The sequence below is a fragment of the Pleurodeles waltl genome, chromosome 5 (assembly GCF_031143425.1).
Source record: "Pleurodeles waltl isolate 20211129_DDA chromosome 5, aPleWal1.hap1.20221129, whole genome shotgun sequence".
Taxonomy (NCBI): Eukaryota; Metazoa; Chordata; class Amphibia; order Caudata; family Salamandridae; genus Pleurodeles; species Pleurodeles waltl.
The window spans coordinates 1,535,705,406-1,535,723,464 of NC_090444.1; the positions used below are offsets into that span (position 1 = coordinate 1,535,705,406).

At 45.4% G+C, this 18,059-nt stretch overlaps 1 protein-coding gene across 2 annotated transcripts in view; it reads right to left on the minus strand.

Annotated features, from left to right (window-relative positions):
• The window catches only part of DLGAP2 (DLG associated protein 2), a 3,577,612-nt gene that overhangs the window by 25,323 nt on the left and 3,534,230 nt on the right, over positions 1–18,059 (minus strand). For both annotated transcript variants that reach the window (XM_069235822.1, XM_069235823.1), the window contains one exon: positions 13,228–13,380. In XM_069235822.1, the coding sequence (XP_069091923.1) occupies positions 13,228–13,380 (153 nt within the window). The remainder of the gene's footprint in view (positions 1–13,227; positions 13,381–18,059) is intronic.

The following is an 18,059-nucleotide window of genomic DNA, read 5'->3' on the forward strand; positions in this document are numbered from 1 at the left end:
TGCATGTCCGTTTATTGGTTAAAATAGGTAAAACTGGCTTGATGAAATCTAACATTCCTTTTCTGACACATAAAAATACAATAAGGGGAAGACAACCTGTTACGACAACATAAGACACATTGCAAACCTTTGAGCTGTTCTTATTTTTCTTCGGAAAACTGCAGCTCTCAGTGTTCTCATCGATATTTAAAGCTTAAACACAATGTAGGCTACTCACGACATTCTAGAGATGTAATATATTTTATTAACGGTAGGCGCAAAACAAACAATAAGCAATTGGATTTTCAATAACACACAATGAAAATAAATTGAAATGTTTTCAAAATGTAGCTACTACAATTTCTCAGTGTGTTGATTCAGAGATGAACCAGCGGGTCTCACGAACATGCAACATTTTGCAAAACTGCTTTTTGAATGTTTTTTTTATTGTGTTTATTCATTGCATCAGTTAGCCTTGTAACAGAAGTGCTTTACATATTGATAACAGTGGAACATAAGAGGAGGTTCTAAATTGGGTGGCTAACATAAAGAAGATGTAAGGGAAGATGACATTTGGTGGATGGTGACACAAGACAGATGTCGACAGATGTACATTTTTTAAACAGTGCATATGTGCGTATTGTAGGAGTTGTCAGCAGGAGTGTGCCTATTCAGACTCTTGCACCTATATCTATAAGTTTTCTGTAGCAGGGCAGCGCAGCATGTTCCCTTAGTGCTCTGCCCTGCGTCACAGGGAAAGAGCAGGAATGCTCTATTACTTACCATTAATCTTCATTACTCATGGTCCTGTAGTCCTCGTCCTATTAATTCCTAGTGAGATAATCCTATCTTCCTTACAGAAAAGAAAAAGAACAAATAATGCTGGGAACCCTACCCTCCCATCCTCTCCCAAACCATCCAAAGAAGGCCAGACCTCGGGAAGTGAGGGACGGTCGTAATGAATGGGACGAGGACAACTGGACTAGAAGTAATGAAGATTACTTCTAAGTACTAGAGCGTTGCCCCCAGGTCCCTTCAGTCCTCGGCCCATTCATTACTAGTGAGAATCCCTAAGCCAAGACCTGGAAGGATGCCACCTCAGAAACAAGAAAAATCAGCACTCCAAAGGGCAACCACAAGCAGCCCAGAAACCACCAAGGAGGGCATTGACCAGGAAACTCTCAGCCAAATAAATGGTCAAAACCCCCAACAGGGGCAGGAGAAGACAAGCAACAAAGAGAAGCCCAAACAGCAAACAAACAGACAAGATGGAACCAACCCCAAGGCAACCACCACAGAGCCCACCAGGAAAGGAAACAAACCAACCAAAAAACGTGAGCCGCAGCCCACCAGGACCACAAAACAAATCAAGAGGACCCCACACCAGAAGGAACCACAATGGAGAACCCCACAACAGGGACATCTCAAGGAACCGAGAAAACCCCAGCAAGATGGAGCTGGGACAAAAGAAGAGTCACAAAAGAAAGCAAAAGCTTGTCAAGGAAGAGAGCCCTAACCAGACTGATCCAAAACTCCCCCATGAAGTCCACCACCCAAGAAGAAGGGCAAATAAACAGGAAGATCCTCAGGTTCAACAGAAAAAGGAAACAAAATCCCAGGGAAAAAACAAGGCAGGTGAAGCACTAAAGAAAGCAAAAGACCTCAAACACCCCCAAGCGAACCCAGCAAAATCAACAGAACAGGGGAGAAAGATCAAACCAGGCTCCAAACCAAACCATCCCAAACCATCCCAACTGCAAGAGGGGAACTGCAGGGAGGTGAAGCCAGCTGTGAGACACCCCATGAACACAACCAAGGTAACCACACAAGAGGAAATCAGCAAAGCCAAACCTCCCAGACCCCAAGAAGGGGCAGGCAAAAACACCAGAAGCAGAAACTGGGAAACTGGCACCCGAAAAGACAAGCAGAAAAAGCCCAAGCAGGCAGAGAGGCTAAAAGAGCACAACAAAGGAGACCCCTTGGAAGCCCCAGCCCAGACATAGAGGGCACTCAGGGTGACCCCCAAAACATGGGAACCCTGCTCCAAAAGGGAAAAAGAAGAAGAACCAGGAAAGGCCAGACAGAACAACACCAGCCAACCAAACGGCCAAAGGTGGCCACCCAGGACTGTCCCACAGACAGCCATCCCCAGCCAGGAAATCCAGTTACAGGGGATATGTGTCCACCAAGAGGGCCGCAACAGCTAATGCCCCCCCCCCCCCCCCCACAAAACCCACAAAGGCAGCGACCGATAGGAACAATGAAAAACAACAGAAGGACACTCCGAAAGCACAGAACCTAACCGAGCTAGGAAGAGAGATGAAACGAGGATGCATGACAGCCTCCGCACAAAGGGCCCCAAACATGACATCACCCAGTCCACAACAACAGTGAAAGGCAGGAGAAAACAAAACTGACAGACAAGGCGACCCCAAAAACCAGGGACAGACCGAAGGCACACAGAACCTCAGTCCGAAACGGGCACCCAGACTGCCATCAGTATCCAGGGCCGAAGGAGGCCAGCCCAAAACCGGGAAATGGCCAGCAGCACCCAGAGAACCAATGCAAGGGAGCAACAAAACAGCACTCACTGACAGAAGACCCTTACACCAGAGGACCAGAAAGAAAGCATAGACACAACCCGCACACCACAAGAGGGAGAAGTGCAGCAGAGCCAGAACAGAGGAACCCAGAGGCAAACGCCAACACCTGGCAGGACTGAAAACCCCAAAACAAAAAGCAGACAGCTGCCATGAAAGACCAACAGCTCATACCCAGCAGGCAGGGAGAACCAATACCCATGCAGCCATCCACCCTTCTACTAGACAGCAAAGTCCAAATACAGCTGTGCTGGAGGAACACAGGAGGGAATCCACCAGAAAAACAGAAGCCCAAAGGAAAAGTAGGGAGCAGACCCCAGCCAGCTAACCCGTAGACAATCAACTCAAAAAAAGTCTGGGGCAGATCCACAACCCCACACCTTTCCCCACAGGTGGCTCGAGCAACCAAGGAGCTAGGGGAGAAAGAGAAACCAACAGGATGCCGGGGAACAAGGATCCCAAAGGAGCCATGATGCCTCACCTACCCCAAACACACCCAGGCAGGCAGCATGGAAAACCACCAGTACCCAGACTGGAAAATCAGGAGGGAGACTCCCATACCCAGTAAAACGCACCAAACACACCCATAAGGGGAAGGCATGCTTGGCAAGCCTCCAGGACCTACTAACAATACCAGCCCCAGCAGCCGAAGGGGACCAGCAGGTAAAAACGTGACCCTTAGAAAAACAAACTGACTGCACCAAGCAGCCTAGGCAGGCCCAAACCCACCACAGAACAGGAAGGAATACCACAGAAGAACACCCTAGGCGAAAAACGGGGCACATGACCCCCAAAAATGGCCAGCCCTGATGGAGAAGAAAGAGAACAAGCACCGGGCCGCCAGTCCCACAGACAGCATAGGAGGCCCACAAAGGGAGAGAGCAAGAAACGGAAACGGCCCCTGTAGCAAAAAGGGGGAACAGGAAATACCAGCCTTGAAGCCTCCACAACAACAAAGGCCCACATACACTCCAAGAGCCAGAACTCCAGGTGGGATCAGAGAAAGCACCCCTCCTACTTGCTGAACAAGAAGAAACAAGTACCTACAGGCACACCCCCAATGAAACAGGACACACCCACAGGGACCCCACCAGGATGGGGAGGACCCTGGCATTCAAGACAACACACCCGCAAAGGTGGGACACATTTCCGTGCAGACACAGGGCTATTGACACAGTGGAGCCCATGGCCTACCCACTGGCCAGGAGAAGGGCAACTGAACCAAGAGCCCAAAACAAAAAACAGTCTGACCACAACAGGGATGACCACACGGCCCCCAGAAGCCCACAGCTGAGCCTGCCAAAAAATGCCTCCAGCCTTCCCACCATGCCAGGCCCTTAATGCACCGATTCCATATGCACCCACAGGACATCAGGGGCCCGTGTCCCTCTGACCCTAACAACCAGAGGGCAAGTACATACACGAGAAACCAGCAACGCCCCGCCCTGAGGGGGAAGCTATAATCCTGGCGTAAGGCACAGAAGGAGAATGCTGTTGCGAAAAAGCCACCCAGTACCTCATCACCATGCCAGGCACAGGAATTCCACAACAAGCATTGTTTCCATGTGCGTGACACAGTGAGATGGGACACACCAAGGCCCCATGTCCCACCTCACCCCAACAATCATCACACGTAATCACCAGTAATACTCACTACAGGGGAGCAGCAGCACTTGGCACCCTAGACCCTACACCCGGACACCATCAGCAACTGCAAGGCGACCAGGCCCCACGTAGCACCACACAACTCCCCCCAAGCCATGCAGGGAGGGAGGCGGGAATCCACCCAGCTGATACCCCTGCTCAGCTGGGATGCCAGCCAGTGACGAGAAACGCAACCCAGGAGGAGTCCCAGCCATGCAGGTGCCACCCTCCTTCCTTGTCTAGAACATCCTGTCAGCAGACAGAAAAAAGAACAGATGGAATGCTGAGTAAGTACGCCTTATGTACTCCCGGTGGGAGGGAGTCAGAGCATTCCTTGTTCTTTTTTTTCTTTGTCTGTCAGCGATATATGGTTATCTCACTAGTAATGAATGGGACAAGCGCAGGAGGGACCTGAGGGTGATGCACCACATTTATCCAATATGGTTCATTCCTGTCCTTTTTCCCTGTGCTGGAGCTCTTTTGGCAGCCTAGCACCAATGCGGGCACTCTTGCACCATGGTGCGAAGGTGCCTGCGTTGCATGTAGGATTGTTTTTGTGCAGGGAAGCACACCTTCCTGCACAAAACCAATCCTGAGAGGCTTTTTTCTCTATGTGTGCTGCAGAATGCAGCACAAACAGAAAGAGAGAAATACAAGGAAAAATAAAGATATTTCTACTTGTTATGACTTTCCTGTGGAGGTATATCTTTTTGGCGCATTCCCAGGTTTTCCAGGTTTGGTAAATGCATAAAAAACCATGGGAGGTGCATGGGAACACCCACGCAATGCCCATGGAAAACCTTCCTTGCACAGAGTAAGGCAACACAGCGAATTGTGCTGCCTTGACTTTGTGTGGCTTTGAATGACTTCCATATTTTTGAAGTCATTCAAAGCCACGCAAAGTGGCTTTGCGTGGTATCAAAAATATGACTTAGTGGTTTGCGCCATGCATGTACCACGTTGTGTAGTGTAAGCATGGCGTAAAGTGCCATTCCAAAACCAGGAGATGAAATTTGATTTCTCAGTTAAATTCAGCAAAGGAGCTATGGGAGTGGCTGAGAGGTACAGTTTTTCAAAGAACAAGGACAAGAAACTGAAATTAACTGTGCACATTGAGGGTTGAGTACAGTAAGGAGTTGGAAGTTAACTGAGTTTTTAGAGCACGATGCAGTGTGCGCTGTGACCAGCTGTGGGAAGGCGGTTGAAGTTCTCCCAAGTATAACTTTAATCCCAATGGTAAGTAATCTGTACTGTGACCTGTGGTTGGCAGACAGCCATTAAGTTTATTGTTAATGTGATTGTATGAATATATCTTGGCAGCTTATAGTGTGTTTATGTTGTGAAATGTATCATCCATCAAAAAGGAAAAAACATGTTGGGGGAGTCTCATCACGGGACAGTTCACATCTCCGAAAGCCAGTGCACTGAGTAGGAGCCTGGCTGCATAGAAAGGGAGATATTGTCAAATTCCTGATATAGGTCAGCTGGAATGCTTCAGGTCTCACGTTGAAGTTACTTTGTATTTCAAGAACCATTGTCTAATATCCAAGAGAGAGCATTGCATTTTTGTATGAAGGAGTGATGTGATGGAAGAAAACAGAATAACATCTGCGTATTATCCATATATAGATGATAGGAGCAACACAAAGAGGAAATTATGCCCCCCACTGGAGAGGAGGTAGAGGGTATGGGAATATTGCGTTCTAAATATCACTTATACTTTCGTTGTTTGTTGCAGGGCACCTAAAAGTAATTACACTGTTTGGTCATTTAAAACGATCGTGCAGCATAGCAAGAAGTGAAGCATCTTCACGGAAAAGTAACGTGGTGCCATGAATTAGTATGTTGGTGCATTACTGTCCTTTCTGTGCATAGACGCTGCATAGAGGCGGTGTGTCATAATAATGACTCTCATGCATGAAGATTGTTTATGACTAGTAAGTTGCTTCTGATGTCTGCATAAAATTATCCCTTTATTCTTTTAGCTACAGCTTAGATAACGCCTATTTTTAGCAGAGTGCAGAACAACACTTCCACACAGTTCCCCTGGTTACTTTGAAGAGCGGGTGTCATTTCATCAGGAAAATACTTCACATCTACTTGATGCAATAGATATTTCGCCATTAGGGCATTGGATCTGTGTTCCACTATACCTTTCACAAAGCCTTTCAGGATCCCGATGACTATCTTATAAATGACTTTCTAAGTTCAAAAGAAAAGGCAATGAAACAAATGGACAACAAATAGTTCGATGCTAGAAGGCTGGTACCTTCTTTCTCCCAAACAATTATGAAGAGTTTGATCCTTTAATGCGTTGGCCAAGCCCCAGTTTGTTGATCGAAGTTTCCCTGAATACACACTACATCATTGTGTGAGAAAGAACACTGTCCTTTGAGGGTTACCACTGGTCACACTACTGTTTAAACTTTCTGACCCTGACTATAGATTGCTTAATTGTGATCATTTTAAAAGTGGACTTAATTTGTTCCAGTGGATCCACATGGATCTATAAAGTTCTTTCAGAAGGATTTATTCCATGGTTAAGAAAAACAAAACAAAGCCTTGGAGTTGTCCAACAGTTTTAGTTGACTGCTTGTTAGATCTGACATCCTTGGTGTGATATTTCTCCAGACTTTTTCCCCTTCACTGCCCTATTTTGCTGAACTCAGTTTTGTTGGCTGTAGGACTCTGTGCACTTTACCTGTCATAACGAGAGGTAAAGTACTGGGCGTAACAAAGCCCCCCACTGCCCCCACGTTACGGGGGCCTCTGAGCTCCATGGGGTCCCATCAACACAGTACTCTGGCCTGAGAGCTCCTGAATAAGTCCGGATGGGGCTTCTCCGTGTACTTTGTATTGGGGCCCCTCAAGTTTCGTTACGCTACTCGGTAGAGTGCTTATACTCTCTCCATTAACAAGATAAATCTGGCAAACATCTAATTGCCACATTTAATTTACTTATACTTTCCTAGTAAATGGCACTACATGTATTAAGGGACTGTAAAATAAATGCTACCATTGGGTTGCATCACATAATTGTGCCACCCACTGAAGTAGCACTGTAAAACATGTTTCAGCCCTGCCACCAAAGCCTATAGTGCAGTTTTAAACTACAATTTCGACCTGACAAAATTAACCTTTTGCCAGGCCAAAACTTTCCTTGTGAATACTTAAAACATAGGCCCTACAGGCTTGCAGGGTAAGGGGAATGGTATTTAGTAAGTAGGACATGTGCACCTAAGTTTTACATGTCCTATCAGTAAAAAACTTCTCAAGTCGATTTTTAACTGTAGCATGGCCATCTCGCCCATCAACTAAGACCGGGTTACCTATTACACCTAATAAGTGATAACTTCAGTTTGGGAACAGATAAATACGTATTCCATTCATTTGAATTCCAATTTAAAACCATCTTTCAAGTTACTATTATGAAAAAAGCCACTTTTAGAAAGTTGGCATTTTTCTACCGACATCAAATGCACCTTTCTGCCAGTGACCACGGTCATAAAACCTTGCAAGTCTCTTCCCTGTGGTTCCTTTCAGACATGGGAACAAAAAAGGCCTTGAGTATGGGGAAGGATGTTCCTCTCCTGAGCAGGATGGTCTGGGGGTTGTACTCAGCCCTTCCTGAGCTTCAAAAGGTAGCCTGAGGGCTGTGCCCATGTCCTTTCCGACTGCTAAAGCTGTCTGCCCTGCCACTGACAAACGTTACTCACTCTTAGGCCTGCCTGTCTTTGCCGCTAGACAGATTGGAGCCAAACCCAGGAAATGGGGAAGGTTAGATCGAGGGGAGAATCCCTCACCTACAGACTGGCACTGAGTATAAGGGTGGCATTCTCAGAACCTCTCAAAAGAATGCTCCAGGACTTGTGGAAGATTCAGAAGAAAGAATGACCCACTGACTGAAGAAGGAAGACTGGATCTGCTTACCTTGAACCCAGGATCCACAGAAGTGCCTCAAAGTGTCAGTTGGCTGACCTCCTGTTTGAGCAATAGGCCACAACAAGCTTCCAGAGGCCTTCCTGCAGCAGCCCAGATGACCAGCACCAACTGGGCCTACCTCAGCCCCAATGCTAGCCTCTGCTGGAGTGAGTCCTGATCCTCAAGAGGTGCCCCCCAGATCCTGACCCGTTAGCTGGCATTAGAGTGAACTCCTACTTCAAAACAGAGCTGCAGGTGAAAATCAAGAGCACAGCTGTTTGCGACTGTGAGCGGGCTCCTCACGTCGGCAACTGACACAGCGGTTCCCGCCAATGCAACGTTCTGATAGTGAAGTAGAATGTTTTATTACTGTAACAAAGTAGTGTAACACAATAGACCGCCAGCGTAGTGGATTCCATGACGTATTGGACTCAGTGTATTAGTGCTGCTTGATGTGTATTTGTGGCACACACCTTACACATCACTGGTGAGAAAGCAGCTATAATGGTGTGTCAAATGCAGTATGCCACATCTGCACAAAGATAGTTGAAGGAGTAAGCACCACATAACTTTTAGGGTCTCCATGGGACAGGTGTCAGCCATGAGACACGTATCACAGAAAGAGGCAGCAATATGAAACATTCGATTTGATGTTTGTAAGCTTTTGGAAAAGATAATACTAGTGGTCTTCAGCAGGCCTGTGGTAGAAATCCACTCTGATTCTGATGGTATAGGCAATTTGTGGTCATGGTTAAGTATGTGCTATGGTAACACGTAAACAAAGTCATTACTCTAGGATTCAGTGATAGGAGCAAATGACAATACAGAGACACTAAAGGGGCGGAACATGAAACTAATTATGAATGTAGAACGTTTTGGCAGAAACAGTCGGCACTTAATTTACAATCCATACAAATAAAATATGCAGCAGGTGTTTAATAGTAACTGGAATCTTTTGGCATATACAATAGTTTATAAACTGTAGTGAGTGTAACAAAATCACAGCAACAGTTTACTTTTAAGAATTCATGTTATTTTTGCTCACAGAGAATTCAATAAACAACGTCTCCCAAAATCCACAACCAAAAGCAACATTTTTATTATGTAAATTTGTATAGGACGCCTCCGTCAACCACTTTTGTACCACACATTTATCTTTCAGTTTGAATACCTAGTTTCTTACCTTTGTTGGAGACTGAAGTGCGCAGACTCCAAATGCTTTTTGTAAATGGTTGACCTTTCTACTAGCAATGGCCTGCTAACACAGGACTGCCCTAACGCTTGGTAGGTCAACAGGGTTTGTTAATAAAGTGTAACTATTAATAACCAGTCAATTGAAAATGCTCATTGTAGAAGTAGCTCTGTTTTGTCATAGGTATACTTTTGTTGTTAAGCAATGCAATATTTAACTTTATGCTTTAAGCCCTAACATTGCCTATATGTAAACATTGCCAATTTCAAAGATCCTTCGTCTGCAGGCCCCATGAAAGTCTCCTCTAAAATAACATTCCCAGACATATCCCAGTTATGATGAGTGTTTGTTTCAGACTTCAGACTTCACAAACTTGACAACAGGAGTACCCTTCCTTCTCCCTTCTAATAATGGTACCCCCTGAGACTAAACTTTTAACTCTCCTGTATCATCCTTCTCCAGTGGCACCCAGAGTATAAAGGACAGCCCTTAATCTCTGGAATTATTGGTGAACCCACTTCAGCCTGACATCTGATTAAAAACTCAGCCTTTGAATCTCTGTTCCACATACAACCGTAAGCAGGCTGCCTTCCGCCGTCACCTAACTCATGGAGACTGAACATTTCTAAATATAAGATAGCTACTGAGCCACAGTTTTTGTAAGATTGTATTTGTACACAGGTGTTGGGGAACTGAGGCTTGGTGTTCTCGGCACAAACCCTGTCAGTGGATGGAAAAGCTTCCCTAATGTGAATGAGGAAGAGGGACATAGCCTTAAGCAATTAGAAATACAAACTAGAGCACGCAAAACTCAAGACCTCCATTATAGAACTAAACTGTGGCTATATTAAAAACTCAGGTGAACTGAGTAGAGCTGCCTTGGAAAAGAAAAATTCTCCTTGAACTCTCTTTTTACCTCCAAAGCTGAATATTTATTGGCTTGTCTAAAATAGTGTAATTACAAGCAAGGCAAGAAAGCAGAGTGACTCCTGAAGGTGCACCTGAAACAACACGAATTACAGTTAGTGATTCCAGACATCTAAGGAGACCAGGGCATCTTACAAACATGTCTCCAAGACATAGCAGAGACTTTTGCTGCTTTCCAGAATGACGTCTACAAATCAGAAATACTATCCTCAATATCCAGAAAACAGAATTTTTCCCCAATCAGAGCTTTTGAGTCTTTCTGACAATGAGAGTTCCCTTCTCAGTTTTGACACCTTTGAGGGGGAAATTGACTACTCCATAACTGGTTTGCTTTATATGAAATCCTCAGTTGGAGACAAAACTTACAAGGAAGCTGAAACTGCTGGTTGTTTCGCATTACATCCAAAAAAGCTCTGATTTCTGTACTGCCAAAACCTGGGAATGATCTTCTCTATTATGCTAGATCATCCTGATATTGTGTATCCTGACCCTGGCAAACAGGCTCAAAAAGTGATCAGGTCTGGGATCTGGCTACGTTTTCAGGATATGATGTCTATGCAACAACCCATCTGCTCAGGTGAATTGTGGGAGCTTCCTTTCCTATACATTCATGGTCCTTATTGGTATGAAATAGGGCTTACTACCATAACTGCTCTGCTCTTATTAGCTGTAGAGCCACTGACAATGGTTGTTAAGCTGTCAGACATCATCAAGGGAATAAGCACTCAAGCAGAGGAGGTGATGGCACTACTCTGCGAACATGACATCCTACTTGCCTTGAGGTGGTTCTACCTTCTCTGATCTACTTAATAAATGTGTTCTCTGCCTTCACAAGGTTATAAGGTAAGCTGGGACAAAATTAAAGTCTTACCCATGTCTAAAGCACACAATTGGCCTCCGATCATAGGTCTCCAGTTCCATTGTAACCTACATGGACTTACAGACCTAAGCATCTAAATTAATTGGGGCCTTGGCAGAATAATGAAGGATAACATAAATCCACTGATTTTCAAACTCCCCCGAAGGTTACAATTGCTCTTCCTATTTACCGCTGTCCCTTTGGTGCAGGATACAAGCTGTTAACATGGTGGCACTGCCGTGTTTCAATGATCCCTTCTGCATGCTGCCTGTCATCCCAGAGTTATCTTTGCCAAATAGCTAGAGATATACCAACATTTATTTAGGGTTCTGACGAACCATGGCTGAAGGTTTTAATTGCAAACTGACACTTGTTGGTGTGGGATTTCTCTTTGTCACATGCCAAAATATTAATGGGGTTTTGAACTCTCTCAACGGAATTCCTCCCTGAATATTACCCTCCCTGTATCTAGGTAACTTCTCAGACATGGCATATTTATGGTGCAGAATTTCAGCATTTGAAAACAGATAACACAAATCGACATGGATATCGGCATGTAAGAAAATACAGATCCTGTCATCCATTGGGGGGCCCCATATGGTAGGATGCTGCTTCCTCTTTACTTTCCTGCCAGGCATCATATGTGATTAGTGGGTGTTCTACCTACGTAAGCTATTTGTTTCAATACATAGTTAGGCCTGGTTTGACAGCAGAGTTTTCTTCCAGACCTATTGTTACCACTACTTTGAAATATACACGGAGTGGGCTTAGGCTCGACATAGAGCAATATTTGTCTTGCACCTCGTGCTGTTTGCTGTTTGGTATATTAAGCCATGTTCTGTATAGTATCTGCCCCGCAGTGCATGAGGAATTATTTTACATCTCAAAAGTACACTGAGCAATCTTTTTTTAAATCTTATCACATAGACGCATTGCATAAATTAAACAATTGTTTTATGTTTTTTTTTTCCACTGGGTGTTTTTAAAATGCATTAGTAGGTACTCAAAATGCAAAATGCTTTGCCAGTGCTTTTCAGTTATGCCTTTCCCCCACCTCTTTAAACTTTCTGCCGCTGGTCATCATATCATATATCTTCTTATTTTTTCTTTCTTTGCCTTCTCAGATTGTGTTTAAATGCTCCACTTTATCTTGTTTTCCTCCTTCTCAGTTTTATGGTCACCACTCCCAGGGCCTCCTGCATCTCAACCCATTTTCATTCTGTTACCCATTTTCCTCCTAAAGTTGGAAATACGCTGCACTTTGTTTTTTGCCTGCTCGCACTTCTAGCGGTTTTACCTACAAGATTGTTTCTTTAATTCTCTGTCATGATTTTCCTAACAACATTGCCACCTTCGTTTGTTGTACAGTTATATAACCTATACATTCAAAGCAGTGTTTAATTTGAACCGGTGTTTTCCTGTGCTCGGCACCAGCACTTTATTGTCAACACCGGCACTTATAAAAGCCTGCCACATGGTGACACTGTTTATCTAATTTTGTGATGAGTACACCCACAGCTGTTTAATAACTTAATAAACATGAAACAATGACCAATACCTGCCATCCAAAGTTACAAAGATAGCTAAGGCATCAGGCATTAGTCAGTTTTTATGTATATTAAATCCCTGAACTGTCAGATCTGAAGGAATATGATGATTACTAGTGGTGCTGGGACTAAAATTGGCAGCGCTGTCAGGGGCAATGGGCAGAACAAGCTGCAGTGCCCTCCTGACAAGGGCCCTGGCAAATTTTTTTATTTTTATTTTTTATTTTTACAAATTAACCACCGATTCAAGGGTGTAGGCAGAAAGAATTATATAAATGCACTAAAAAAAGTTTTTTTAAAAAATGAGCACTTTCTACTTGCTTTTCAAAGCTCATCAAGATAAATAAGGAAACGTTGCCTGTGTGGAGTTTCCCTTTCATGCCAGATACTCAATCCAAGCTCGTATGCAGTCTGTGCTAGGATTGCGACTAATAGCGCGGAAAGACTATTAAACTGTGAAAATAATCGGCTCAGTATCTCTTGGAAACAACCAATTTCTAAAATATGTGCAGGAATATTTTATCTTGCAGGGAGCAATTTCTTACAAATCCCACTCACCGTTTTCTCTGGGGAATCTATTGATTTCCATTCACTGGCTTTTAACTGATGCAGTTTTTCAAACTTCATGCTGACATCCTCGATAGACAGCTGCAACAAATCCCAAAACCCTGCAAGGTCTTGGGAAGTGGGCCTTGGCATGGCACTAGGGTCCTATAAGAAACCAAAAGCGAAACTAAAAGTTACTCATACATGCTGTTTCAAATTCATAAACAAGAGCCATCTCTATAACAGAAAGCATCGCAAGGCACGAAATGTAATTGTCCTGTTTGAGGAGCAGTAACAAAATCTTATCGAGGACACAGTTACCTTCACAGAGATGTGTGGGAGGGAATGCATTCATGAAGATGCTACTCATTTGTGTTTCACTTGTCCGATAACTCGTCCATTATAGCTCAAGTAATTCAGAGAGTGTGACATTCTATAGTTTGAAAAAAATATTACTTTGGCCTACGTCTCATGTGTTATCAAGCTTTCCGTTTGTGACTGTGGACATCTGATATGAAATATAAACTCATTCACACAGAGTAAAGTGGATGAACAGGTGAAGGCGCAAGTCGGGTTCATACTAAGCGCCTCGCTCCCCTCACGCCAAAAGCCAACCGACCCCAAAGCACACACCTCATCTAAATCTTTCAGCAAATTTGCTCTACCTATGCTGTTGCTGGTTCCAAGTGCTCTTCTTGTTAGTGCCTTCTCAAAACTGCTATTCAACCTGCAACAGTGGGCTCCTTAAGGCTCAATCCTTTCACCAACCCTATATATTTAACCTCTATTGTTAGCTACTTTTGAGACCCTTAAGAGCTCTGGGATCCTATTTCACCTGTATACTGACAATACTTAGATCCACTTCAACATCTCATCCCCGTGACATTATCCTTCTTTACAACACCTTGGCAACAATTCAGAAATGGATGTCAACTCAACCCTACGAAAACATGATTACTTCTCTTATCTCAGCAGATATCCAAGCTTCGTGTACAAGAATGGACAGAATCCCTCTCTGCCCCTGAGTGTCAATCCATCATTGTTCAGTCGATTGGCTTCTTCCTCAACAATCATTTCAGCCTCCAGAGTCAAATCGTGGCCATGGCCAAGGGTGCCCAGCTCCTTCTACGGCTTTTTTGGGGGACCAGGCAGCTCATTATTAAATATGGCTTAAAATGAGTTGTTCATGTGTTTGTTCTTCCTACGATTAGACTATGGGAACTTACTCCTCTCAGGAATCCCCAAAGCACACTGAGGTCCACTCAGCAGTTTTACATGCTGCGGACGGCTTTGTAACTGGATACAAGAAATTTGACCTGATCGCCTGTATCCTGCTATCCCTTCAGTTTCTCCCCTTTGAGGCAAGAGCCCATTTTAAAACTGCCTGCACCAAACACAGGGCCCTGCACTCTTCTTCGCCTGTCTACCGAAAAGGAAAATTAAAAAAGTCAGGCACAAAACAAAGTTCAAGAAACACACAATCCCTTTTCTTGGAGCCTCCTAACTTCAAACAAGAACTATAAATGAACCAATCATTTTTCAGTAATCGCCACATGAATGGCAAACTCCCTCTCACTCACTTTCCATATAACCCCATGGCATGCTACCTTTAAAAAGGAACTAAAGGATCTTCTCTTTAAAAGACACAAGGTACATTTGCGATCTCCCATTCACTCATGAATGTCTGTTTTTTTTTGTTTTCCTGCACTATATCTCAAATATAGAATTGCAATTATTTATGGTACCTGTAATCTTATAATGTGCTTTGATGCACCTGGGCTATGTCTGTACTATAAAAAATCAATAAAAATAATTTGCAAGTACATAGCATGTTTAAAAGAGGAACACATCTTTGGAGTAAAAAAGCCTGGGCAGTGAAGAGGAAGAGAGATCGGGTAGAGGAAGATGGATAATGGATAGGAAGAGACGGGACATAAAAGAACACAGGTGACAGCTGGTGAGGCACGTGTGAGAGAGAAAGGAGAGGACTTTGGAATTGAGAAGAAATGAGGAAGGAGAGAAAGCAGGGGATGAAAGTAATTCCATGGAAGTAGTGGGGCAGAATCTGTAGAGTGACATGCTCCTGACTGTGACTACCTGCACTACCAGCCATCAGGGGCACCTACCTTATGTTATGTTGGGGGCCCTAGGCCCACGTGCTGGACAATAAAGACGTAGACACGGATTGTAGCGGTACTGACTAGCCTCGCATACATGCACTCGGTATGTTTTATTTCCAGGGTCACCTGACTGGTGACGCCTGTGGCGGATGGTTGTGGGGTGGGTGTTCAGGTCCAGCACACAGGGAGTGGCTGGCACGCTACTACGTGCAGAAGGGCACGTGTGTCTAGAAGGTCATTAAATTGCTTCGAATTTTTTTAAAAATGTAAAACAAGTCCAACCTGTAAAAACAAAACAAAAACACACAAAACACCAAGTAAGTCAGATGCAGCTGGTAGCACCCGGGCATCTCTACACAAATCCATGGTTTAACCAATTACTATTTGCACAAACACTGGGCAGATGGAGTCTGGATTCTTCAACAGCTGGTTGGTTGTGTCAGTGGCAATTCTCGCACTGGTAGTCCTGCGTGCTCTCACTGTGATGTGGTTGGTGTCAAACAGTTGAAACTGGTGCATCAGGAGCGTTGGTGGAGTCCGCTGCAAAGGTTTCCAGTGAGGCAACCTGACTCCATGAAGGCTAATCGCACTAAGACTGGGAAGACATCTGTGATGATTTAACGCCCTCCTCTGAAACCTTGGGGTGTCCTAATACCTTGTCAGAGGAGCAGCTTCCAAATCATCTCTTGTTTAAGGATACCCTACTCAGGAATTTCCTTGAGGCCCTTTTCACTGGGTTGCCTGGGACCGCATGGACTATGCTGGGCTGTGTGTGGGCCATCTGCTGGCTGCTAAAGGCTCTCCGACAGGAGCAACAGCCAAGACTTTTGTGCAACTGTCAGCGTGGATGATACATGGTTGGTGTGTTCTTGCCAGCAGGACTCAGGTGTGGGTGGGCTATCAGATAATCTTTGGACAATTGGTCTCTTACATTGCCAGGAGTGCATGGTGGTCTCTTTATGTTTGCTGGGTAAGGCTCCACCCTGGTGATGAGATGCTCTTTCGTGACGTCAGTTCTGCTCACTGGGACCTCCTGCCAGCCCTGTCCTGTCAATAGGACTACGCATCTTCTTCCGTCTTGGATCACTCGCTGGTCAGGGCGTCTTTTCACATGTGCAACAGCCATTTTGTGGATGACGGTGGAGGTATGTTCACTTTGATGGATCCGGTATGCAGCCTTTTCCATACCTTTTTTCTCCTGGACAAGGTATTCAGGATGCAACTCAGGATCACAGTGGAAGAAAAGTGTGACCTTTCATTTGCATTGGTGGGAACACAGAACTCTCCTCCTGCCTGTAGTGGGTGTCAGTTTGTAGGCAGTGTGGGGGCACTCCATGAATAGTCTCTGGCCCGCTGCAGGGCAGTGCTAGTGCAGTTAGGGTTTAGATGCTGTCCTTCATGCATTCAGGCCATGCTAGGCCTTTCACCCCCTCTTGTCTCTGGGAGTGCTGATGGGGCTGGGCATTTGCATGGGGTAGATGGCAGGGAGCGCCTTACTTGTCTTGTCATAGGGAGCAGTGCCATTCTTCTTCCTCATGGCATCTGCAGCAGCGTCTCTTTTGCAGGCACCTGGTGGTCCTGCATCTTCTCACTTGCATTGGTGGTGTCCTGCCACCACAGGGTGTGTTGCGCTGTCTCCTTGATCGCAGTGGCTCATACAGTCACTGGGGGGTGCAGTGCACAGTGCCCTTCGTGCTGTTAGAGGTCCTGCTGGCTGATTAGCAGGGCTTTTCAGTGTTCAGGGGCTGCCCCTTCAGCAGAAGGAGGTGAGCAGTCTATGTTCCTCCCTGAGGCACTTCAGATGTTTGTGCTCCCCCAGGGGATCATGTCTCAGTGTCTCTCCAGGGGGCACCAGAGTCACTTCAACGTAAGCAGCTGCAGCTTGACTTACTCTGTGAGGCATGCTGCCTTGTGGTTTTGCTGCTTTGGGCTTTTGCTAGACTCTTGGCAACTTTGACTCTTTCCTGGTCTCGTTCACTTGGAGCTGTAGTTGCTCATTGGGGCTTCCAGCTGTGCATGTCTGCACAAGCTTCCTGGGGTGAGGTTTTGGCGCATTCCAGGCTAAGGACAATTACGGGGTGGCAGAAAACTTCTATGCAAGTGTTCACGTCATTGGGGCCATTTCTTTGATATGTGCAAGCTTTGCTTAAATACGGTGCTGGGTTTTTACATAATGCAAGGCACAAGTGTTCCCAGTATGGCTGTTTCTTTGCAGATCTTGTTCTTGATTTTGGTGCAGTACCACAAGTGAATACTCGGTGGCACTGCAGCCACTCCTCCTGCTGCAGCAGCTTTCCTTAGGCTGCAGGTGCATTGCCCCTCATGGAAGCTGCAGGGAGAGGTGCAAAGGGGGGCGGCACTCGGAGTGGTGCAGCAGTGCCCCTCCACCTGCCGGCAGCAGGCTCATGTGGTAGAATGTCTCTTGCAGGGCCACAGCACCTTTTCACGCTGGCAGACCCCTCTCCTGGACTGGGTGAGTGATGATGGGGGCAGGGAAATGTTCAGGGTGGGGCTGCTGCTCTTGCAGGTGGAAACTGCAGCGACAAACGCTGTGCAGTTCAACTTTGCTGGAAAGGTGTTCCCCCTTTGTTTTCTCGCTAGCACTGTTGGAGGCAGGTGGGGCGGCTTGCTGGAGCCTTGTGGACAGAGAAAGAGGCACGATGTCACTCACTGCTTTACTGCCAGTGTCAATTAGCCAGTGGCCTTTTCACTGCCTACTGAGAT